The 25,313-nt window shown below is 49.2% G+C and overlaps 1 protein-coding gene across 6 annotated transcripts; it reads left to right on the forward strand.

The window, feature by feature from the left end:
* Positions 1-1,742: 1,742 nt before the first annotated feature.
* ccdc180 (coiled-coil domain containing 180) lies at positions 1,743-25,296 on the forward strand. Of its 6 annotated transcripts, none has more exons than XM_032577552.1 (37): positions 1,760-2,254; positions 2,380-2,471; positions 2,621-2,688; positions 3,818-3,927; positions 4,006-4,122; positions 5,895-6,005; positions 12,137-12,232; positions 12,301-12,464; positions 12,712-12,819; positions 12,903-12,982; positions 13,660-13,748; positions 13,831-13,950; positions 14,024-14,197; positions 14,280-14,395; positions 14,531-14,657; positions 14,735-14,792; positions 14,863-14,957; positions 15,065-15,240; positions 15,312-15,472; positions 17,262-17,484; positions 17,553-17,699; positions 17,775-17,919; positions 17,997-18,113; positions 18,210-18,287; positions 19,378-19,461; positions 20,896-21,002; positions 21,077-21,117; positions 21,225-21,276; positions 22,138-22,245; positions 23,041-23,107; positions 23,179-23,314; positions 23,377-23,537; positions 23,599-23,724; positions 23,793-23,889; positions 24,259-24,331; positions 24,406-24,550; positions 24,664-25,296. In XM_032577552.1, the coding sequence occupies exons 1-37, from the start codon at positions 1,988-1,990 to the stop codon at positions 24,802-24,804; spliced, it is 4,377 nt and encodes a 1,458-aa protein (XP_032433443.1). In that variant the 5' UTR covers positions 1,760-1,987; the 3' UTR covers positions 24,805-25,296. The 6 variants fall into 6 exon arrangements, 4 of the variants coding, with proteins under 4 accessions (XP_032433445.1, XP_032433443.1, XP_032433444.1 ...); XM_032577553.1 differs by having other exon boundaries at positions 2,624-2,688; XM_032577554.1 differs by lacking the exon at positions 18,210-18,287 and having other exon boundaries at positions 1,759-2,254.
* Positions 25,297-25,313: the final 17 nt, after the last annotated feature.

Genomic DNA, 25,313 nt, shown 5'->3' on the forward strand with positions numbered 1-25,313 from the left:
CTCCCGCTCCCTTCTTCCCCCATTCGTGAACAAGATCCCGAGATAGGTGACATTCCACGTCCCAAGAGCCAGTTTCTGCAACCGAGGATCGGACCGCCAGGGTCCCCTCCCTCTGCTGCCACCCATCCCACACTGCACCCGACCCCTTTGGCCCCTCCCACGGGTGGTGGGCCCATGGGAGGGGGGGCCCATGTTTCCTCTTCGGGCTGAGCCCGGCCGGGCTCCATGGGTAAAAGCCCGGCCACCAGACGCTCGCCATCGTGCCCCCCCTCCAGGCCTGGCTCCAGAGTGGGGCCCCGGTGACCCGCGTCCGGGCGAGGGAACGCCAAGTCCAAAGTTTTCCTTCATCATTGGGGTCTTCGGGCTGCTCTTTGTCTGGTCCCTCACCTAGGACCTGTCTGCCTTGGGTGACCCTACCAGGGGCATGAAGCCCCAGACAGCATAGCTCCTAGGATCATTGGGACACTCAAACCCCTCCACCACGATAAGGTGGCAGCCCATGGAGGATTTATTTCATAAAAAAATCTAAATACATGTGAAATGCAGGAACGTTGGTCATTTTTTCAATCATGCTGTCGCCCCCTGCTGTCTGAAAGAGGAACTGATTCTGAACATCAGACATTTAATCTGATGTTGACAAAAGATCCCTGAGCAGGAGAAATAAAATATAAAATTAAATAATTAAGCAAAAAACACATATTTTATCAGTCAGAAATATTCTGTTTTAAATGTTTCAATAATTAAAGTTGTACATTAAGCCGAACCATTCAGCCCTCATGTCTTATTTTAATCCAGCTATAAGAAAACAGTAATATGTTTATGCATCAATAAATAAATATACATAAATAATTCACAAAAAGTCAACACTGAAACATTCAGCAGTGCTTCAATTGGATCTAGTGTCATAAAAAGTGTGATTTATATATGTGATATAAATCACATTCATATATTTATTGTTTATTTGCAATAAAGCAGGTGTCATGAAGTGCGGTGTAGGTGGTGGTGAGGCAAACGTTGTAGACCCAGGAATGCGATAAATGAATGATTTTAATGAATAATGTCCAGAAACAACACAGTCCAACAAAGTCCAAAAAACCTGGCAGCGCAGTCGAGCAGAAGACTCAGCACAGGCAGCAACAGGCTAAACGCATGGACAGCAACACAGCTGGAGTTAAACACACAGGGGAGGACAGGACAACGAAGAGACTCCAGGACACAGAAAACAATAAATAAATACACAGAAAAACTCAGAACATGACAGCAGGGTGTCCAAAGCGTGGCTTGGGGGCCATTTGCGGCCCTCAGAACAATTTGGGCGGCCCTTCATCTGGGTTTAAGACCAGAATAAATTTGGTTTTCTAGTTGATGCAAATCCTCATTTAAAAACAATCTGATTCAAAAAGATCATTAAAACCTTAAGATGCAACACAAAGTCTTCGTTCATGTTTTTCCTTTTAATCTAACAACAAAAACATCCAGTGGCTTTTCCTAAATGCACGATTCATAAACCTAGCAGATCAAAGCAAGTGTGAGAAAATTCCTGTTCTTGTTGCTAAAAAGACACAAAAAATCCAGATAAAGAAGATTTTTTTTTTGTCTGACAAACCTGCAAGAGACTGTTTGTTTTAAATCTGATTTCCACCTGGCTTCAGAAATATGGCCGCTTTGCTTATTTCATCAACAATATTGTTCAGTTTATTGTTTAACAAGCTGGTAAAATCAAAAAGTAGGATCGTGTCTGCAATTAATACTCAAAGTAAAAATTATTTTTAATAATAATATTGTGGCCTCCTTGAATAGTTTCAGTTTGGTATTGTTGGAAGTTTGGACACCACTGTAAAAAATGATCGATTTCAGTGATTTATTTGTACTTCATATTACGGTCTCAGCCTGTTGCTGCAGATCTGAGCATGAAATATTCAGGTTGACATTTGAAGGTTTAAAATAGCCGATAATTATATTTGAAGCCAAAATAAACGACTCCTTCATGGGTCCGTCAACGTCCCGCGTTGCCATAGTGACAATAAACCACAAAGAGCCGTTAAACAGAACCGGACCGACGGACAGAGAAACAGATTCAAGAACCAGAGAAACGAACCGACACCGACGCCCAGCAGCCTCGTTTCCCCGGATCTTCTTCCTCCGACTGTCCGGGGACCCTGACCCGGCTGGAGGCTCCGGACCCGGCGGCAGGATGAGTGGGAACCGAGCGATTCCCGGCGGGAAGGTTTACCGGCAGCTGTTCGACGCACAGGTGGGTCGAACCGAGTCTGGGCCAGAACCGGTCCGTTCGGATCCCTCCGATGTCTCAGTTGTGCTCCAGGAGGACATTTCTGTCCCACCTGAGCTGCTGAAGTCACCCGCTGTCTCCTGGTCCAGGCGCAGCTGTCCAGATCCCTGCTGGCAGGACGGAGGGTCCAGAGGACAGGCAGCCTGTCCCCGGTGTACAGCAAGACACCTGAGAGCAGCAGGTGGACACACACACACACACACACACACACACACACACACACACACACACACACACACACACACACACACACACACACACACACGCCCCCCCCCCCACCCACTCAAGACAAACGTGTCCAGGTGTAACTCACCTGCTTTCTTCCACCAGCAGGTGGCAGCAGAGGTCTGATGTTGTCGATGGCTCCGCTGACGTCATCCGGCTTCCTGACCGTCTGGGTCGGTACCAGCAGTTGATGGTTTGATATTTATGAATGACATAAATCTGCTTTGCTTTCATCTTTGGGCCGTCATAGCGCCGCAGGGAGGATCTGATCTTCCTCTTCATTTCTTCATTTGTCTTCCGTCACCGTTAATGCTGCTCCATCTCGGCATCCGGGGTATTATTGGAATAAAAATGGCGACGTAATTAGAGAAAATCAGCAAAATGTCCAACTGACGAAACTCAGAGAGTAACTGAAGAAAAGTGCAGTGAGAGACGGAGTGGATTTCTGACTTGCTTCTGATTTCTGGGCTGCAATAATCCAGCGCAGCCACTGTTGCACATGAGATTATTGTGGCTTTCTAGCATGAAGTTTGCTGAACATTTCAAAGTAAAAGCCTCATCATTACTTACCTACTTTCTACATATTAAACTGCCAAATGAACAAAGACTCCAGGCTTGTGATAGAAGACATTCTCTGGTAGCGTCAACACGCTAGCGACAACCCACGCACTAAAAGTAGCATCTGAGCTAACATTAGCAGGGCACTACATCCCACCAATGCACTGCCTTGTGGAGCAGGACAGTGCATTAGCATTAGCATTAGCATTTTCCCTAAAATAAGCATTTTAGCTATTTTTTTATTTATTGCCTTTGTTTAGCCCACTAAATGGAGCAAGTCAAGCTAAGACCACAAACTAGTGATGCCCCATATGCTGCTGACAACATTTAGGCTAACATTAGCATTTTGGCTAATTTTAGCTTACACAACAACATTTGCATACTGAGTGGAGTAAATCCATGTTAGTCAACGTGTGAGACTCTCCACACGCTATTGACCACAGTATAGCTTACTTTAGCATTGATGCTAATTTTTAGCATCAGAATGCTGGGTCCAACCGACGGGCACACTTTGACAGGCCCCTTTAAATTTCTTCAGAAGTTTTCTAGTTATTGTTCAGAGATTAAAGGACGTGAGGAAGAAAGAGAAACCAAACGGTGGGTCAGATTTCTGATCGATTCTTTCAGCTTTCAGTATTTTTGACTCATTTCTGTTCACAGTTTTAGATTAAAAACTGAAAAATGAATATTATCAGCAGGACTTCTGGAGTTTGATTAGTTTCTGATCACGGTTCTGATCCTCAGCCATCGACGGGTCCAGCTTCGGGATCATTGACAAACTGACGAAGAGGAGGATGAAGAAGCATGATGAAGCTCTGAGGCAGCAGGAGGCGGAGCTGCACCACCTGTCCCAGGTAGCTGCGTCATCACCATGACAACCAGGTGGCTGGATGGCATAAATGATGGGGGAACTGATGGCGTCTCTCTGCCAGGTGTGTGAGCTGGAGGTGAGGTCCATCTGTGAGCAGCTGGTGTCCTCTCTGGAGGAGGTGGACCTCAGATTGGACATCCTGAAGGACAGGATTGGACAGCAGCCAGTCAGTCTGCAGGTGTGAACACTGAGCCACACTGAAGGACTCCTGTCCTCCGGGACATGTCCCACTGCAGCCTGTCTCACAGGAACCTGGTGTCCCCTGCTGGTCAAACAGCCCAATGACACGTCAGAGGCATTAGGCTGGGACCAGACTGGGTCCACTGGTCCACCACTGGTCCATCACTGGTCCATCACTGGTCCACTGGTCCACCACTGGTCCACCACTGGTCCATCACTGGTCCATCACTGGTCCACCATAGGTCCATCACTGGTCCACTGGTCCACCACTGGTCCATCACTGGATCCACTGGTCCACCACTGGTCCACCACTGGTCCACTGGTCCACCACTGGTCCATCACTGGTCCACCACTGGTCCATCACTGGTCCACCACTGGTCCATCACTGGTCCACTGGTCCACCACTGGTCCACCACTGGTCCATCACTGGTCCATCACTGGTCCACCACTGGTCCATCACTGGTCCACTGGTCCACCACTGGTCCACCACTGGTCCACCACTGGTCCATCACTGGTCCACCACTGGTCCATCACTGGTCCACTGGTCCACCACTGGTCCACCACTGGTCCATCACTGGTCCATCACTGGTCCACCACAGGTCCATCACTGGTCCACTGGTCCATCACTGGTCCACCACTGGTCCACTGGTCCATCACTGGTCCACCACTGGTCCATCACTAGTCCATCACTGGTCCACTGGTCCATCACTGGTCCACCACTGGTCCATCACTGGTCCACCACTGATCCACTGGTCCATCACTGGTCCACTGGTCCACCACTGGTCCACCACTGGTCCACCACTGGTCCACTGGTCCATCACTGGTCCACTGGTCCATCACTGGTCCACCACTGGTCCACTGGTCCACCACTGGTCCATCACTAGTCCATCACTGGTCCACTGGTCCATCACTGGTCCACCACTGGTCCACTGGTCCATCACTGGTCCACTGGTCCATCACTGGTCCACCACTGGTCCACTGGTCCATCACTGGTCCACCACTGGTCCATCACTAGTCCATCACTGGTCCACTGGTCCATCACTGGTCCATCACTGGTCCACTGGTCCATCACTGGTCCACTGGTCCATCACTGGTCCACCACTGGTCCACTGGTCCATCACTGGTCCACCACTGGTCCATCACTAGTCCACCACTGGTCCACTGGTCCATCACTGGTCCACCACTGATCCACTGGTCCATCACTGGTCCACTGGTCCAGCACTGGTCCATCACTGGTCCACCACTGATCCACTGGTCCATCACTGGTCCATCACTGGTCCACTGGTCCATCACTGGTCCACTGGTCCACCACTGGTCCATCACTGGTCCACCACTGATCCACTGGTCCATCACTGGTCCATCACTGGTCCATCACTGGTCCACCACTGGTCCATCACTGGTGCACTGGTCCATCACTGGTCCACTGGTCCATCACTGGTCCATCACTGGTCCATCACTGGTGCACTGGTCCATCACTGGTCCACTGGTCCATCACTGGTCCATCACTGGTCCATCACTGGTCCACCACTGGTCCATCACTGGTCCATCACTGGTGCACTGGTCCATCACTGGTCCACTGGTCCATCACTGGTCCATCACTGGTCCACTGGTCCATCGCTGGTCCATTGTCCATCATCTGACTTCTTGTGTAGAGAAGCTGATTAATCTCAGCAGGTTCAGATGTTTGGACCAGGAAAAGCTTGGATCATTATTGGTAATGTGCGTGTGTGTGTGTGTGTGTGCGTGTGCGTGTCTGTGTGTGTGTGTCAGGGCCTGCGCAGCCTCTGGGAGGAGGCGGATGGGGAGATGAGGCAGAAGAAGAGCCGGGTTTCAGAGATGCAGCAGAAGCTGAAGACCTGTGACGACGGCAGGAGCCTGGAGGTCAGAGTTCATGGTTTCAGGTGATCAGTTCCTGTGTGACCTGCAGGTGAGGTCTCCTCCACAAGGGGGAGCCAACGATACCCGGCTGCAGCCGCTGCTTGTGCAGGGGAGGAAACATTAAAAAGATAAAACATGGTGATAATTAATCAATGGAGATTCAATAAAACAGATAAACAAGCAGAAAATAGAATAATTGATTTATAATTAATAAATGAAACAAATAAAAACATCCTCTGAACCGCCATGGTACCAATCCGACACCAACCGCTCTACGTCCCCCTGTCCATTTCCTCGGCCCGGTCCATTTCCTCGGCCCGGTCCATGTCCTCGGCCCGGTCCATTTCCTCGGCCCGGTCTATGGGTCGTGTTTTGTAGTTTGTGCAGCTGCAGCTGGAACCTTCCCAACAGGAATGTTGGCCTGAAACCAGACAGGATGTTGCTGACTGGACATTCAGTCAGACCATCAGGTGGCGGTTTGGTGCTGATGGAAGATTCTTCTTCTTCTTCGTGTGAGAGGAGGGTGTTTGCGGAAGAGCGGAAGAAGAGTGAGAGAGCGAGTGATTGTATCTTTTCTATCTCTGTTTTTTCTTACTGTTTTTTCACTGGGTGTTTGTGTTACTTGTTTATCTGTAATTTCGGTTTAGTTTCGTCACGTTTTAAGGGTTTTTTGTGGGTTTGGGTGTGGCCGTCAGGCCGGCGTCTGAGGACGCCATGGTGGTTGTTGGTGGTGGGTCTTTCTCCACGCTGACACGGAAGAACGGCATCAAGGTGGGTGCTGGTTCTCCGTGCAGCGTGGAGGAAGTTTGTTTGGCTGTGGGTGAGGTGATTGGGCACGGGAATATTAGGTCGGCAGCACGGATGAATGGAGCGGTGGTGTTGTTTGTTGAAAAGGTTGAGCAGGCTCAACAGTTGGTGGAGGAGGGCGTTTCCGTAGGGGATTTGTTTTGGCAAGTAACTTTGTCTAACGTGCCACCGTTTATCAGCGATGAGTTTTTGATTAAAGAACTGTCAAGGCACGGTAAGGTGGTGTCACCACTTAAAAAAGTTCTGACGGGATGCAAATCGCCTTTGCTTAAACACGTTGTGTCTCATAGGAGACAACTGTTTATGATTTTAAACCGTAAAGATGAGGAGCTCAATTTACGGTTTCATGTGAGGATTGATGATTTTGATTATGTTCTGTTTGCAACGTCTTCTAATATGCGGTGTTTTGGTTGTGGTCAGGAGGGCCACATCATAAAAATGTGTCCTAAGAGGGCCGACCCGGCTGTGCCGGGTGCGGCGAAGCAGCAGCCCGCTGCTGCTGAACAGGAGGGGGCCTCACCTGGTGAGGATAGGGCAGAGGAGGAACCCGCTGCTGCTGTGGAGGAACCCGCGGCGGCGGCGGAGGAACCCGCTGCAGAAGAACCAGCAGACGGTATTGTTGAGGTGTCAGTGGTGGACAGTGGGATGAGTGTGTGTGTGGGAAAGGAGGGGCGCACGGTGGTGTGCAGGGAGAGCAGGAGGAGGTGAAGGACAGTGAGGAGCAGTTAGTGTGTGGAGATCAGGGAGGGACAGGAGAGGTGGAGGTAGGTGGACAGAATGAAAGAACAGTGTGGAGTCGGTTTTTGGAGCTGGAGTGGAGGGAGAGACAGGTGAGGCAGAGGAGGAGATGGAGCTGGAAGCTTCTGCCCCGATAAAGAGGCGCAGTAAGAGAAAAAATGTGGTGGCTGCTGTGCAGGCCAGCAAGCTGGTCAGCAAGCTGGTTACTGAGAGGAAGGAGGTATCAGACAGCAGCGACGCTGAGAGCTGGTTCTCTGACACAAGTGAAGCATCCGTGTCACAATCTGGTCTTAAAGAACCAAGGTACCCTGCAGAATCTTTTAGAACCTTTTTAGAACAAACTAAAGGTTTTAGGGGAGTAAAAATCAAAAGCTATTTTCCTAATTTAAGATGTTTTTATTTCTCAGCAAGGCATCACATTAGGAACAAAGAAGCATCAGGGTTATCAGATCAGGAAGTTTTTAGGTTGAAGAAAATAATGTCCAAAGTCAGGAAACAACTCTGATCAAAATGATGCACAGTAACATTTTATTATTTTTATTTTTTATAGTTTTTTGGTGTGTTGGTTTTAGCTTCTTACTCAACATGGATTCTTTTAAAATAGCATCTTTGAATCTTAACGGGGCGAGGGAAGCTGAGAAACGTGCTTTAATTTACCAAACACTGAACCAAAAGAGAATTGATGTTATTTATTTACAGGAAACTCACAGCGATCATTTAATTGAAACAGACTGGGGCAGAGAGTGGAGGGGGGAGGTCATTTTAAGCCACGGTGCCTCCCAGAGTGCAGGGGTGGGCTTTCTGTTCTCCAAAGCTTTCACCCCAAACTCAATAGAAGTGGAACATGTCGTTCAGGGGAGGTGTCTTTTAGTTAAAACAAAGTTTGATCATTTTAGTCTGGTTTTTATTAATATTTATGCTCCCATCACCAATGCAGAGAAAAAGCGTTTTTTTGAACAAATTAGGGAAAGGTTGGGTGATTGTGGGTCTGAGGATTATGTTTTTATAGGCGGGAATTTTAATTGTACAGAAAACGAGTTTTTAGATCGTAATCATGCAGAGCCGCATCCAGCAGCCCAACATGCTCTGGGTCAGCTGGTCTCGTCTCACGGCCTGGTGGACGTATGGAGGAGGATGAACAGGCTCCAGGCAGCACACATGGTCCCACATTAAGGAAAACCGAATCTCTTTAGCTCGACTTGATCGTTTTTATTGTTTTAAACACCATTTTAATGTGTTTAAAACATGCCAGATTTTACCGGTGGCTTTTACCGATCACTCGTTGCTTTCAGGTAATGTTTTTATCAGAAACATTTTACCTAGGAGCGCTTACTGGCATTTTAACTCAGCTTTAACTTATGATCAGGGTTTTAAGGAGATTTTAGGTTATTTTTGGACAGGTTTTAGACAGAGAAAGGCTGATTTTACTTGCCTGAGACAGTGGTGGGACCATGGCAAAGTTCAGATAAAACTGCTGAGTCAGCAGCACACTCTCAATGTTACCCGTGACATTACCGGATCTATTAGAGATCTGGAGATGAACATCGTGGAATTAGAACAACTTAGTGAATCCACAGGAAATCGAGAGCACATTGAAGCTCTCAGATCAAAAAGGCTAGTTTTAGCAAACCTGCTGGAGAATAAAGTCCAAGGCGCATTGGTCAGGTCCCGGGTCCAGAACATCACGGAGATGGATGCTCCCTCTAGCTTCTTCTTTAGCTTGGAGAGGAAGCACGGGCAGAGGAAGCAGATCCACTCTTCTGTCGGACACAGGGCAGCAACTGAGTGAACCAGGGCAGATCAGGAGGAGGGCTGTGGAGTTTTACAGTTCTCTGTTCAACAGTGAATATGAGGAGAACGAGGAACTGTTCGGGGAGTTCTGCAGTGAGCTGCCTCAGGTCTCCGAGGAGACCAACACTGACCTGGAGCGCCCCCTGGGGCTTCAAGAACTCCACACAGCCCTCCTCAGCATGCAGGGCCAGAAGTCCCCGGGCATTGACGGGCTCACTGTGGAGTTTTACAAGGTCTACTGGGATCTTCTGGCCCAAGACCTGCTCGATGTTCACAATGAGAGCCTGCTTACTGGTTCACTCCCTTTGTCCTGCCGCAGGGCAGTTATCACTTTGCTGCCCAAGAAGGGAAATCTGCAGGACATGAAGAACTGGCGCCCTGTGTCCCTCCTCTGCACCGACTATAAGATCCTCTCCAAGGCTTTGGCCACGAGGCTGGGAAAGACTATGGAGCAGGTCATCCACCAGGATCAGACCTATTGCGTCCCCAGCAGGTCCATGGTAGATAATATCTACCTAATTTGGGATGTTTTGGAGGTCTCTGGTTCATTGGGTTTGCAGACTGGCTTGATTTCACTAGATCAAGAAAAGGAATTCGACTGCGTTGAACATGGCTTCCTCTGGAAAACCATGAGGAGGTTCGGGTTCAGCGAGGGTCTTATTGCCCAGATCCAGGTTCTGTACAGTGACATTGAGAGTGTGCTGAAGATCAACGGTAGCCTGTGTGCTCCTTTTAGGGTGTGTAGAGGCGTTCGACAGGGCTGCGCGCTCTCCGGGATGCTCTACGCACTCTCCCTGGAACCTCTCCTCCAGAAAATACGCTCGAGTGTTTATGGTCTGGTTTTACCTGGTTTTAAAAACAATGTGGTTTTATCTGCCTATGCTGACGATGTTGTTGTTTTTATTAAAGATCAGCGAGATGTCAGTATTTTAATCGAGATCACGGAAAAGTTTTCCACTTTGTCCGCTGCGAGGGTGAACTGGGGGAAAAGCGAAGCACTGGCTGTCGGCGAGTGGCCCGACGGGCTCCCAGTTCTCCCTCAGGGTCTTTTATGGAAGAAAGATGGTTTTAAGTATTTGGGTTTGTTTTTAGGCAATAAAACTACTGTGTGTAAGAACTGGGAAAACATTGAACAAAAAATACAAAACAAGGTGTCAAAATGGAAGTGGCTGCACTCACAGCTGTCCTACCGGGGCAGAGTGCTGGTTTTAAACAACCTCGTTGCTTCGCAATTGTGGCACAAACTTGCTGTGTTAGACCCACCATCTGGCCTACTGGCAAAGGTCCAATCAGAGATGGTCAACTTCTTCTGGAACGGTCTACACTGGGTGCCACAGTCTGTTTTGTTTTTATCGAGAGAGGAGGGGGGCCAGGGCCTTGTCCACCTGGCCAGTAGAACAGCTACTTTTAGATTACAGTTCCTCCAGAAGTACCTGACAGGATCTCCTGTATGGAAAGATGTGGCCAGCTGCATTCTCAGACGTGTTAATTGTCTGGGGCTGGATGCTGCTCTGTTTTTAACCGATTTTAGTCTTTTAAAGTTAAAAGGGTTGCCTCAGTTTTATCAAAGTGTTTTTAAATCATGTGCTCTTTTTAAACAGCACAGATCAAGGACGCAAATTTCTCTGCATTGGCTTTTAGAAGAACCGCTAGTGTATAGAGCGCGACTAGATGTCCGTGACGGCGCCACACCAGGACTTGCCGAGGCGCTGATCAGGTCCAGTACGGTGACCCTGGGACGGTTGGTGCGAGTGGCTGGACCGGATTTTAAGAACATTCAGGGAGTCGGCTCACTGCTGGGGATCCGGTCCGCCAGGTTCACACAGCGCTTCATGGACCGGGTGAAGGTAAAGATGGCGGCTGGGGAGAGGCGGCTCCTGCAGCTGCACTCCACAAAAGACTGCCTGCCCGATCCGACTGACCCATTCCCGGACCTGCTTATAATTCCGGATTTCGGAGAGGACGGTGGTCCTCTACTTCAAAGTCCGGACGAAGGACTGGACTTGTGCAAAACGGGGCCAAAAATACTGTACAAATATTGTGTCAAAATCCTGAACAAAAGAAACATCAGTGTGTGGAGCGACAGACTCAAAAGTCAGAAACCTCAGTGGAGGACTCGGTACAAACCTCCGATAAAAAAACGGACTGGTGATTTACAGTGGCGGATTCTTCACGGCGCCATCGCCACCAACTCGTTTTTATCGGTCATCAGTCCTGGGGTTTTAAACGAGTGTCCTTTTTGTAGTTTGTCCGAGAGTGTTTTTCACGTTTTTATAGATTGTGTACGGTTAACTGGCTTTTTAAATCTTTTAACGAGCATTTTTAGCCTTTTTAGCCTTTTTAGCCTTTTTAGCGTGGTTTTTACCAATTCTGTTTTTATCAATGGTGTACATTACAGCCGATCCACTAGTTTTAAATCCCGGCTTTTAAATTTTTTAATAGCCGAAGCCAAGATGGCTATTTATTTGACTGGACGGGACAAAATGCAGGCTGGACCTGGACTCGACGTGGCGGCTCTGTGGAAGGTTAACATCAAGGCCAGGTTGAAGTTGGAGTTTTGTTTCCACAGAGCCACCGGGGACTTGAAGGGTTTTTTAGAACTGTGGGGTTTTAACAATGTGTTGTCCACCATTTCTAATCAGGGAGAACGAAAATATAACCAGCTGTTATTGTAACTATTTATTGTGTTTTTTAGTATCCTTGACCTGATTATGTAATGTATTGTTAGATTATTGTATAATAAATGTTTTGTTAAAAATAAAAAAATAAAAAATCTTCTTCTTCTAATCCGTCTGCAGATCACAAAGATTCTGAAGAAGCAGCTCCTCCGCCTGGAGCAGATCGGCTTCCTGTCTCCACCCGATGTCCACCGACTGATCCACGCCAAGGCCATGGTAACGTCCGCATGTCCCCACACGTCCCCTCTGACTTCATCATCACACTCCTCCTCTTCCTCCTCCAGATGTTGAACCAGTCTCTGCTGGCCAACCAGCGCAGCTCGGCCCGGCTGGTTCTGCTGCTGCAGGACCAGAACCTCCAGCAGGAGTTGGTTCTCCGTCTTCACTGGGAGGAGAGTCTGGACCACTGGAGGACAGGCCGGGTGGAGGAGATGCTGGAGGAGCTGAGGTAGGGGGAGGTCCGAAAGTCCGGTGGGTCCAGAGACGATCAGAACCAGCTGCTGCAGAGCTTTAACTGGGTTTTATTAACAGATGATAAGAAGATCCACTGGTCAGAACCGGTCTGGGTTCTGTTCCCGCTGCGGTCAGAACTAATTGTTGTCCTGATTCTGGTTCTGATCTGAAGCAGATTTGGTCAGAACCAGTTGTACTCCTGGTTCTGCCTCTGGTTCTGGTTCAGCCCATCTGTGTTCCAGAACCGTGTGCAGCAGCAGGGAAGGGGAGCGGAACCTGTTCTCGGATCAGATGAAACAGAACCAAGAGGTTCTGGTCCAGCAGCGCTCCGAGGTCATCTACAAGATCTGGTACCAAGCTGCTTCCTGTCTCTCAGCACAGGCTCCGCCCCCTGCTCTCTCCACCAATCACCTTCCTTCCCTCCATGTTCCAGCTCTCTGGTCCCGCCCACCTGCTCCGTAGCTCTGGCTTCTAATTGGTTCAATGAGCTGACGGCCATCAACCAGCAGATTGGTGGGTTGGGGACACGTCCAGGGTCCGTCCTCCTGTCCTCACGTCCGTCCTCCTGTCCTCACGTCTGTCCTCATGTCCTCACGTCCGTCCTCCTGTCCTCACGTCTGTCCTCATGTCCTCACGTCCGTCCTCATGTCCTCACGTCCGTCCTCCTGTCCTCACGTCCGTCCTCCTGTCCTCACGTCTGTCCTCATGTCCTCACGTCCGTCCTCCTGTCCTCACGTCTGTCCTCATGTCCTCACGTCCGTCCTCCTGTCCTCACGTCCGTCCTCCTGTCCTCACGTCTGTCCTCATGTCCTCACGTCCGTCCTCCTGTCCTCACGTCTGTCCTCATGTCCTCACGTCCGTCCTCCTGTCCTCACGTCTGTCCTCATGTCCTCACGTCCGTCCTCATGTCCTCACGTCCGTCCTCCTGTCCTCACGTCTGTCCTCATGTCCTCACGTCCGTCCTCCTGTCCTCACGTCTGTCCTCATGTCCTCACGTCCGCCCTCCTGTCCTCACGTCCGTCCTCCTGTCCTCACGTCCGTCCTCATGTCCTCACATCCGTCCTCCTGTCCTCACGCCCGTCCTCCTGTCCTCACGTCTGTCCTCATGTCCTCACGTCTGTCCTCATGTCCTCACGTCCGTCCTCCTGTCCTCACGTCTGTCCTCATGTCCCCATGTCCTCTGTCTCCAGCTGGTCTCCATGCCGACATGCGAGAGCAGCTGCAGAGGTTTTATGAAGACACCTGGCAGCGTTACCGGGCCGAGGCGCAGCGCTCCCAGGTGAGATCTGACCGACCAGAACCAGAACTCCAACAGAACCTTCCAGAAGTTCCTGCTGTCAGTTACAGCCGTCTTCCTGCAGGAGGCGCTGTCGACGCTGCAGCTGTCTGACCAGCAGGTGGAGGACATCGCGTCCTCTCGGCTCCTCCCTCTGATTGGACAACAACAGAGAGACGACGAAGAGCGATTGGCTGGTTTAGACGTTGGTCACACAAACTTCCCTCTGTCTGTCCCCATGTCTGTCCACCTGTCCTCTAGCTGTCCCCTGTCCTCAGGAGTGCCGTGACAGCGTGGACCGCCATGTCCTCGGGGTCAGCAGGTGGGTGTCTGAGGTGATGCGCGCCGTAGCGTTGCTATGGGAGACACACTGCCGCCGAGTGAAGAGGAGAGAAGAAGAGCTGGAGGCACAGGGACAGCTGGTGAAGCAGACGCAGCAGCTGCTGGTGGAGGTGAGTCCTCTGACCTCTGACCCCTGACCTGTGAGGGGGAGGGGTGGTGGGCATCTTCCCATGATGCTTTGCTGTTTCCCAGAGGATGATGGGGCCTGTGGACGCCGTGTTGGCGGCGCTGCGTCAAGAGAGCAGACAGGAGGTTCTGGACTTGTGTCTGGACCAAGTTCTGGAGCAGCTGAAGGACATCCGGGACAGGTGGGACGGGTGGGGCGGGTTTGACGGGTGGGACGGGTTTGACGGGTTTGACGGGTGGGACGGGTTTGACGGGTGGGACGGCAGCTGCAGTCCGGTGAGGACGTCCAGGTGTCTGACCGTCTCTGTCCCGTCCAGCTGCAGGCCGTCTCTGTCCCAGCAGTGCGACCTCCTGGACCAGCTCCCTGCCGTCCTCATGGAGGAGCTGTACGCCTACAGTAACGCCGTCAGCTCCTTCTTCAGACTCAGCCATCGACACAGACCGGTAACCACGGAAACGCACAGGCGACATCCAGGCTGGTTTCTCTCACTGACCTGCTCTCATGGCCTTTTCCTCCTCAGAGTCTAGCGGACTTGCCCAACGTCTCGGTGTCGTCCATCAGAACCGGACTGGACCAGGGTCAGTCTGACTGGGCCGACTCTGACTTTGACTGGTCCGTTCCTGCCTCACCTCGTCTCCGTCTTTCCAGAATCGTCCTCCCACTCAGAGATGTTCCACCCGAGAAGCGAGTTGATCAGCAGAGAAGCCGGTTACTCCTTCAGCACCCTCAGGTTCCTGAGCGAGGTGAAGCTGATTGGCTGCTCAGCTCAGTGACATCAGCGACTCTGACGCACCTGTAAGCTGTGTGTGTGTGTGTGTGTGTGTGTGCGTGTGTGTGTGTGTGTGTGCAGGCAGCGTCCTCGCTGAGCCAACTGTACAACAGCAGCACCACCAACTTTACATCGTCAGGGGGCGTGGTCTACACCGGCCCCGCCTTCAGATGCCCCGCCCCCGACCTGCCTGACTTCATTCAGGAAACACACCTGAGCGTGTTTCCTGTGGAGCTCCTCAGCCACACCCTGACCAGGTGGACGTCCGTCTGTCCACTCACGTCCTCACAGGGACAAGCCATCTCACCCTGTCCGTCTGATCGTCCAGGACCCGGATTCTGGTTCTGGACCACATCGAGCAGAGCTTCAAAGACCTTCTCGGCTCGGCTGTTGCCATGGTGACGGAAAAGAAGGAAGTGGTTCGATTGGAGCACGAACTCTCGCTGACACCAGAATACGTCCGGACCCAAATATACGAGCCACGGCTCGGTAAGACACACACACACACACACACTGGGTGGCTTACACCAACATTCTGAGTAACATTAACATAATAATCAATAAGGTAATAATAGTCCAAATTAACTGAAAAGCAAATTTCTGCACTTTAAATTGACCCTAATTAACTATAATTAACTATAATTAACCCTAATTAACCTTAACTGTGTGTTATTCCAAAATTGTCCTCCAATCAGAGTAGCACACCTTAAACAAGTTGAATTAAGTGTAAAAAGTATTTGGTAAACTACTGAAGTACTGAGTAACTGATCAGAACACCTGATCTAATAATGTGACCTCTGACCTCCAAAAGTGTCAAAGTTATGGGAACTTCCTGGTATATTAAAGATTATCATCAGAATATCTATAGAAATAAGCAGTTAGATTTGGCTGGTTCTAGAACAATTTCTAGGATATTCTGTTTGTTTATGGCAACAGTTAAAGAATGAGACAAAAACAGAGAAAATATTTCATATAATAATCAGCCAGAGATCCAGGCTGCAGGTCCAGCAGATAAAAGTTCAGCAGTATAATGTTTAATTTAATGTTAAAGTAAAATTATGAAGGTTAGAATAATTCACGCCTGAGTATTAACACAAGACATTTATTTAGTGTAATTTCGGTGGTTCCCTCTCGGCCCCCGTCTAGATCCGCCCCTGGGCTGCAGCTCTGTGGCTGGAGCATTTTTGGTTAGCATGATTTTTTTTTACTGGTAGGAAGTCAGATTATCCAAACTGATAAACAACAATAATAAAATAACAGTGAACATTAAATGACCACTGAACAATGAATTCATAAAATATATCAATATTTCTAAATAAAACATACAGAAAGATCTAATGAACCTTTTTAAAGGAGAAAATATTTCGTTTATTGTTTCTATTAGTATGATTTGTTCTTTAAAAGGCCGTTTATTTTGGCTGATATTATTATTCAATAAGCAAATAATCAAACCATAACAGTCGACTTAAAGCACAATAAGAAATCGAATCCTAGTTAAATGTTGTTACCATGTCAACCTCAGGAGATGATTGAGGATGAAGAGATGCTGATGTCTGGTTCTGTAGGTTCTGTAGGTTCTGTAGGTTCTGTAGGTTCTGACGGGTCTGCGGTTCCCCTCCTGATCCAGTCATACAGCAGCACACGGCGCCACCGACATTTTCTAATGGCCTTTATTTATCCTCCCTGACATTATTGAGCCTCTTTCCTCACGTCTGTGTTTTTAAAAGCAGTTAGAGTCTAGCACTGCAGCAACCTGCAGCAACCGGCAGCAACCTGCAGCAACCTGCAGCAACCTGCAGCAACCGGCAGCAACCTGCAGCAACCTGCAGCAACCGGCAGCAACCTGCAGCAACCTGCAGCAACCTGCAGCAACCGGCAGCAACCTGCAGCAACCTGCAGCAACCGGCAGCAACCTGCAGCAACCTGCAGCAGTCTGTCCTAAGGACAGAGAATCGGGTCGAGGACGTTTTAAAAAGAATCGGGTTGATAGCAGCTCGCCGGGCAGCGAAGTGTCCGTCTCTAGGCAACCGTGACGTTCAGCGTCGGTCCGTAGCGTTCTGGGGTCCTTTAGCTCCCGCCATGAGAATTTAGCTGACCTTAATATTTCCTGTGTTTTATTTTGGTCATTATTGTTTAGTGTTGATGTGTTTGATAGGCGTTTCTTTAGGACAGTTAAGCATCGGTTCAATACGGGACGGGTGGCAACCCTTGACGTTGACTTCAACTGTGTGTGTGTGCGTGTGTGCGTGTGTGTGTGTGTGTGTGTGTGTGTGTGTAGTTGAGCTGCAGCTCCACCGGCAGCTTGTAGACACTTTCTCTGAGGACGTCTCGAACATCCTGACCTCCTGCAGGAGAGAGCTCCACGATCTCCAGGTCTCCATCCATAAGAAGAACCTGGAGCTGTTTGACCTTTTGACCTCCCATAAGACGACGCTCCAGGAGCTGCAGACCTCCATACAGAGAGACCACCAGATCGTCCTCCTGTTGCCGTTCAGGAAACGGTAAGCCCTGACCCGCCGTCCGCCGCCGGCCTGCAGCTGGAGGCTCTGATCTGCCCTGTGTGTGTCAGTCTGGAGGTCTTTGGCGCCGCCCTGCAGGAGCAACTGGACCGGCATGCCGAGGACACCCTGCGGTGCCAGACCAACTTCAAGCGGATGATCCGCGGCCTCCTGGAGGAGGCCAGGAAGAAAGCGGCAGAGCTGCAGAAGTCCTTCAGGTAGCTTCAGCTTCAGCTTCAGCTCAGGCAGCAGGAGGAGCACAGACCTTCATCCTCCTCCTCTTCCTCCTGCAGGACGTTCAAAGAAGGAGGAGACTACGCTCCCCAGGAGGTGAAGGTGTTTCAGAAGAAGATGAAGGAGGAAATCAAGCGGCTCAGTTCCACTGAGGACTCCATCTTCTCTGATCTGGAGGTGTTTGAGTCCAAGAGTCTGCTGCAGGTGAGTCCATGACCTCAGGGAGTCCGTGTCCCCTGCAGCCGGTCCTCATACGTCCAACCGTCTCCGTCCCTCTGCAGCTCCGCAAGGTGCTGGCTCCGCTGGACGACAAGTTCTCCTCCCTGCAGGCGGAGGTGCTGTTCACTGAGGAGGTCCAGAAGATCATCAGCAGGACACAGATCCAGATCAAGGCCGAGGTGGCTGTCCTCTGTCCCCTGACCTCTGTCCTCTGTCCCCCGTCTGTCCCTGTCACCTGGTGTCCGTCCACCTCTAACCGTCTTTACGTCCTGCAGGCGGCCAGCAGCAACCTGCAGCAGTCTGGGCTCAGCGGCCGGCTGCAGGAGCTGAGGGAGATGACGACCAACCTCCAGGTACGGCTGACCCCTGGGGGCCCGGGGCCCTCCCAGACCCCCCTGAAGCTCCGCCCCTGCCCCGGGGCCCACAGTGTTTGGCTGCTGCTGTGATCCACTGTTGGCCTGTTTTTGTAGATATAAAGGAAACAGATTGGATCATAACCTTGGAGTTTCTATGATATTCACAGTATTTCAGTTTAAAAGCTTTAACTTTTGGGTGTCCAAACTTTTTGTCTCATGGGCCAAAATAGTCGAGTTAAAAGTAAAGAATAGGCCAAGAAAAAAAAAAGACAAGCAAATAAAATAGTCCAATTTTGTTTCTGTTTGTTTTGGTTATTCGTCATAAATTAAAAGAATTTTAAACATTTTCTGTTTGAAAAGAAAAGCTTCTAGTTTTCTGGTTATTTTCAGCTCAAGTGATTTTTTAAAATTCAGAATATTTAATTTTTTTCATATTTTTAATATTTTGGAACAGTTAGAAGCTAATGCTAACAAAACGTGCCACATTGACCAGAGTCCTGAGGTTCAGGCCTGAGTGATGCAGCAGGACTTTGTACTGATTAGCTCTGTGTTTGGCTAGTTAGCTTAGCTGCTACCTGCAGTCTGCAGCCGAACCAACATGCAGTTTCATCACATTAGTTTTCTTGCTCCGCCTCTTCTCTGTGGTTTGTCTTTTGGAACCAGACAGTTTAGCCCTGATGTTTCCTGATGTTTTCTAATGTTTTCTGATGTTTTCTGATGTTTCCTGATGTTTCCTGATGTTTTCTAATGTTTTCTGATGTTTCCTGATGTTTCCTGATGTTTTCGGACTCATCAGCAGAGCGCGGCTCCTCAAGCTGTGCATTTTCTGCTGTCAGCTAAATTAGTGCAGAATTTTTTTGTTAGGAAATTATTTTATTACCTATTAGTTAAAAAAATGTTAAAATATAAATTTTTTCTTGTTCTTTGCTACGGCGCCCTGAGACTCCTGGCGCCCTGAGACTCCTGGCGCCCTTAGACTCCTAGCGCCCTTAGACTCCTAGCGCCCTGAGCATCTGGCCTTTACGGCTCAAACATGGGGAAGACCTGCTGCTGGTTCTGGTTGATTCTGCCTCCCGTCTCTCTCCAGGCGTCGCCGGATCAGATCTGCTGGTCGTTCTGGTCGGTGAAGGAGGAGATAAAGTCGCGCTGCAGCTACCTGGGTTATAAGAAGGTAACTTCAGCTCTGCAGCCTGAAGAGGCAAAAAGAGACACAAATGTCACATATTGTCTTATATTATCTATATGTTTAGATAAATATCTAATTTAGAAAATATGTTGTAATTTTTCTAGACTGCCTATATTATCTCTCTGTCTTTGAATTTAAGCAACAAAAAACAGAGAATATAGAAAGAAGAGGATTTATAGTTTTATTCTTCTGTGGGAAAGAAAATGATCTAGAATTAAAAGAACAGATTTGTGGCCCTTGAGTTTTTGTGGGATCTCTGAATGTCCTAAATCTGGTTCGTCGGTTCAGCTGGTGGAAACGGATCCGGTGTTAGAATCCAGTTTATTCTGAAACCAGGCCTTTGAAAAAATTCATAATTTTAAATCATAAAATGGAAAAAGCAGCACAAAGTATTCATCCAGGTTTTTGCTTTGAATTCAATTTATTTTAATAGTAAAGGAGAACAAAAACTCAGAGACTTTCACTGAAATGCAGACGAGGCACAAGCATTTAATAAACAGAACCAAATCCAGATAACTGAAAATACACAAAAATCTGGAAAAAGATGATAAAACATAGGATATGGTTTGTTGTTTTTAATGAACAAAACCTTTTAATGTTTTAAATCTACAATCATTTACAGAATCTGCAGAAATCTGACTGCTTTGCTTATTTTATTAAAATGTTAGGCTCAGTTTATGCTTCTGTTTGTTAGTTTATTTATAACAGATAAAAATAAAACAATGAAATAGTTTTAGTAATATAAATAAAAACAAAAATACAAAACGTGCCTTGGAGTGGGCAGCCCTGGTGAAGAGGAGCACTTCCTGTTTATCTTATAACAGTAACAGGAAGTTGCTGCCTCTCCTCTCACCTGCTAGCCGTTAGCTCATCAGCCCAGGTCTTTTGTTCATCATTCAACCTCCTCAGTGTTTAAGCTTCTCTTTTTCAGTCATTACTGCCCGGATCCTCCCGTCTCTTCCTCGTGCCGCCCTTGCAGGTTTTTTGGATTTTTGTTTTTTTCCGTGGCTCTCTTTGATTTTTGTACGTCTGTTTTCCATATTCGTTCATGAAATCTTCAGATTCGGCGGCTGCCTCTGTCTCTGTCTCTGGTCCATCAACACTTCATGACAAGTTTCATCTGGAATAAAACCAACAGCTGTCAAGCACGGTGGTGGGGGTGTGATGCTCTGGGACTCTTTACAGTGATTAACGGAACCATGAATTCTGACTGACCCAAACCTCAGACTGACTTTATGAAATCTTTCTGAGTGGTCTAGTCAAAGTCTTGTATCTCAACTTGCTGCTGCAGGAGTGTGAACAGGAAAACCTGGCAGTCTGCCTGAATTAGATCCGTCCTTTAGGGCAGAGCGCTTGGTCAAGTGTGTGTGTGTGTGTGTGTGTGTGTGTGTGTGGGTGTGTGTGTGTGTGTGTGTTCAGGACTCGGTGCTGCAGGACAGTTTTGCTCTGTCCAGAACCAAGGTCCGAGGCGCCGGCCTGCGGCGCTGCCGGTCCGCCACGGAGCTGCGTGAGGAAACAACCGTCAGGTTTGTAGAGCAGCTGCAGCTCCGCCTGCGCAGCTTCACACACGTCATGGCTCTTCTCCTCCTGAACCCGGCAGGTTCTGCTTCGTCCAGGAACAGAAATCAAAAACGGTAGAAGGTGAGCAGCAAACGGCGCCCCCTGCTGGAGCGTCTAGGATCAGGTCTCTGGTGAGACGCTGAGCAGCTCAGGAGTTTCATGGGCAGTAAAACGGTTTCTGTGTGCAGAGCAGAGCTCCGTCGTGCAGCAGAGGAGCACCAACTCGACCCGCAAACAGAGGTAGGCACCCACCGACCCAACGGGCCCCCAGCAGAACCCCGGGTTCTGATGGAACCAGAGACCGGCCCGTCCGTCACTATTTATTCTGTTTTAAATCATAATAATTGATAAATAAACACAAACATACAAGCAGACAAAATAAATACATATATAAATAAATTATTTTTACATTTTTTACAGCAATTAGTCAAAATATTTATTTACAGTTTATGAATATTTCATTCCAGGATAAATATTTCCTAAACATCCCAACATGAACATTTTAATATCAACCTTTTCAGAAAAACAAAAAGTCCTGCAGCACAGAAAGCAATTCTTATGAAATATGTATAATTATATGGAAATGCCAGAAGATTTCATGGTTTTTTAATTAAAACCAAACAATTGATAGCAAAAATTATTTTTATCTCAACTTGTATAGATTTAATATTTATGGGTAAAGCCACATAAAATTACTGTGAAGAAGAAAAACTGGATCATATTTAGTTTGAATGTGTGAACCATCAGGCCGTCGGTCTATGGATTGTCTTCAGGACCGACGTCTTTGCTTCACAACATTTTCTCCTGTTTTCTGGATTTAGCAAATATTTTTCCACAATAAGAACTTTATATTTGCTCTCTAATGACGTAGCTCTCAGACTAAAAGACTTTTAGAACGGAGCTGATCATTCATTCTTTAAACTGAAATTATAATTTTTATAAATTGTAAAGCAGAAAGATTTGTTTCTTCCAGATCCAGAAAACTGAAGTCACTATAATTACCGACCCATTTGGTTTTATAATATTACTGTGTAAACAGAACCAGCCACCCAGGCGGTTCTGGTCTTCAGGTTCTGTTTGGTTCTGCTGTGTGTGTCTCAGTCTGAGGAGGAGCTCCAGGCCCAACAAATCAGAAGCCATCACCGACATGAGGACCAAGAGGAAGTATCAGATTTTTGGAACCAAACCGGAACCGGAGCTGAGCTCACAGTAAGTCTGAATATTTCCCATCCTGTCCCACCGGGTCAGTGGTCAGAGGTTCTGGAACATTTTCATCCCAGTTTCACTGAATAAGAGAAGAAAAAATCCTGTTGAGTTCAGGCTCCTCCCAGAATTCAGTCATTAACCGTCACGCTAACCTCAGAGAGCTAAGAGCTCTACAGCAGTAAAGATGGCTGCCTGGTTGTGCAGACGGTCAGTAGATAGTCGGCAGACGGTCAGTAGACGGTCAGCAGACGGTCAGTAGACGGTCAGTAGACAATCAGCAGACAGTCAGCAGACGGTCAGTAGACGGTCAGTAGACGGTCAGCAGACGGTCAGCAGACGGTCAGTAGACGGTCAGTAGACGGTCAGCAGACGGTCAGCAGACGGTCAGTAGACAATCAGCAGACAGTCAGCAGACGGTCAGTAGACGGTCAGTAGACGGTCAGTAGACGGTCAGCAGACGGTCAGTAGACGGTCAGTAGACAATCAGCAGACAGTCAGCAGACGGTCAGTAGACGGTCAGCAGACGGTCAGTAGACGGTCAGCAGACGGAGGACGCTGATGACCACTGATAACTGATGGGATGTTTTTAGGGTCAACCAGTCGGATTTGGGTCGGATTCAGCTGCTGTGGTTGTAGCTCCAGGTAACGTTTCTGGAAAAGCTTCAGCCACATTTTTAACTGTCCAGAGCTCAACAGCGCCGCCTGCAGTCATTTTTCAGACCCAACTCGTCCAGAACGGACCGGTAGAGTTAAACCCGGCTCCGATTCATTGTCTCCGTGTTGCTCCTCTTCTCCCAGGTCCTTCGCCATGGCGCTGAACACCATCTTGTGGTGGTCCAACGACACCGTGCTGGAAGCTGCCAGGGTAACGGTCAGAACCTCAGAACCTGCTGCTCGGTCCGATCTGGCCCGTGACCTGCGTGTTCTCCCCTTCAGGTTTTCTACAGCACCAAGCGCGTCTCCACCTTCAGCCTGGTGCCCGAGTCGGCCGACATATGGGTTGAGGGCATACAGAAGAGGCTGGTGGGATACCAGGAGCAGGCCAAGAAGTTCCTGATTTCGAGCAAAGATGGTACGATGTTTGCTCACTGTTGGACCCTACCTGTCCACGTCTCACCTGTCCTCCTGTCCCAGAGGTGGTGAAGCAGCTGTCCGTGTTCAGGGAGCTGCTGGACTCCCTGCCTGAGGTCCTGATCAGCCACCATGTAGGCCAGCAGGGGGCGTGGCTTACAGAGGAGGTGGGCGTGTTCAGGAAGAGGCTGGAGGAGGAGCTGGCGGCCGGCAAGGACCAGAAGGTGAGACGGTCTGAGTCTCTGGTCCACCTGGACGGACCCTGAAGCTGCTCTCCGTCCTCAGATGTCCAACCTGGGCCGGCTGCGGGTGTCCCTCAAGGAGGACGAGCTGCAGACGCTGGAGAGCAGGGAGGAGCGCCGGCAGCAGCAGCTGCACGACGCCATCCTCAGGTCACACCTGGAGCTGCAGGTAGGAGGGGGCGGAGCCAGGGAGGCTGCCACACCTGCAGCCCAACGCTCACTGTGTGTGTGATGCAGGAGTGTGTGAGAGAGAGAGCCGAGCAGTTTGTGACGTTGCTGGCATCTCTGACGGAGAAGCTGCTGCACCTGCTGGACGAGGTGCTGCCAGTCGCAGGTAACCCCCACTCACCTGGAACCAGTCCACTCACCTGGAACCAGTCTGTTCACCTGGAACCAGTCCACTCACCTGGAACCAGTCCACTCACCTGGAACCAGTCTGTTCACCTGGAACCAGTCCACTCACCTGGAACCAGTCTGTTCACCTGGAACCAGTCCACTCACCTGGAACCAGTCTGTTCACCTGGAACCAGTCTGTTCACCTGGAACCAGTCCACTCACCTGGAACCAGTCTGTTCACCTGGAACCAGTCCACTCACCTGGAACCAGTCCACTTACCTGGAACCAGTCCACTCACATGTTGTCCTGTGTGCTGACAGAGGGTTTTATTGGTTTTGTCGGGTTTTTGATGGATCTGTTCTTGCAGAAACGGATCCATTGAAGCCGCCTGAAGCTGAATCCCCGGAGGCAGAAGATGTTCAGGAGCCGATCAAAAGCTGGTAAAGCGACGCTCCTGATAATTCAGACAGAACGGCGTTCCCCGGTAAACTCTGGGCTCATGTGTGTGTTTAAGGACATGGCCAGGTATCACTCACCTGTTCCCAATGACCAGTGAGTCAGCAAAATCTCCTGTTACCATGACAACAGCACCCATCAGTACAGCGAAGAGCAGCCAGAAACATGAAGCGGTCATTGAGCGCAGAGATGCTGCGTTAAAGGTGGCCACACACACACACACACACACCCACACACACACCCACACATACACAGTAAGCACTGACTGACGGGGGGTGTGTGTGTGTGTGTGTGTGCGTGTGTGTGTGTGTGCCAGGGGTTTGAGCAGCTGATCCACTTGGAGGTGTCGCGTTCTGAAGCTGACAGACGGAACCAGCTGAGCGAGCAGCAGAACTGGACCTCCTACTGGGCCCAGCAGGTCTTCGCTCTGAGACAGACCCAGATGAGGCAGCGCTGAGCCGCAGCAGCTGATTGGCTGCTGAGCTCCTGTAGTTACCGTTTCCATCCAGCAGGTGGACGACGATCCTCTGAACCCTCACACCGGCAGCTGGTTTGGTTGCCATGGCGTCGAGTTGATGTAATAAACCATTTGATGTTGCAGTGGTTGGTTCTGGTTCTGTAGGTTCAGACCTTCACATCTGAGTCTTCAAAGAGTAACTAACCTGCCTGCTTAGCCCCGCCCCCTGACACATTTAGACCAATTCCACCAAAGTGGGCGGAGTCAAGAGACACAGAGGGGCGTGGCCACGTGAGGATGACTGGACTTATGGACTTTGTTGCCATATTTAGAGTTTTTCTGCGTTATTGGAGACTTTTATGAGGAAACCTGCTGATGAACCACATGAGTAACTCTGGGAACGTCAGACTGCAGGTGAGAATTAGCTGCTTTAATCTGTTAGAGCTTCACATTGTCTCTTTTTAAATAAAGTTTATTGTTATTCCTATCGATCAATACTCGCTATTCTA

Source organism: Xiphophorus hellerii, chromosome 12 (genome assembly GCF_003331165.1).
Source record: "Xiphophorus hellerii strain 12219 chromosome 12, Xiphophorus_hellerii-4.1, whole genome shotgun sequence".
Classification (NCBI taxonomy): Eukaryota; Metazoa; Chordata; class Actinopteri; order Cyprinodontiformes; family Poeciliidae; genus Xiphophorus; species Xiphophorus hellerii.

Excerpts from the sequence above, each read along its gene's own strand:
- ccdc180 (XM_032577552.1), top strand. The coding sequence starts at position 1,988 with ATGGGTCCGTCAACGTCCCGCGTTGCCATAGTGACAATAAACCACAAA. Across the intron at positions 15,241-15,311 it reads CTCAGCCACACCCTGACCAG|GACCCGGATTCTGGTTCTGG; the intron begins GTGGACGTCCGT and ends CTGATCGTCCAG. Across the intron at positions 21,118-21,224 it reads GAAATCAAAAACGGTAGAAG|AGCAGAGCTCCGTCGTGCAG; the intron begins GTGAGCAGCAAA and ends TTCTGTGTGCAG.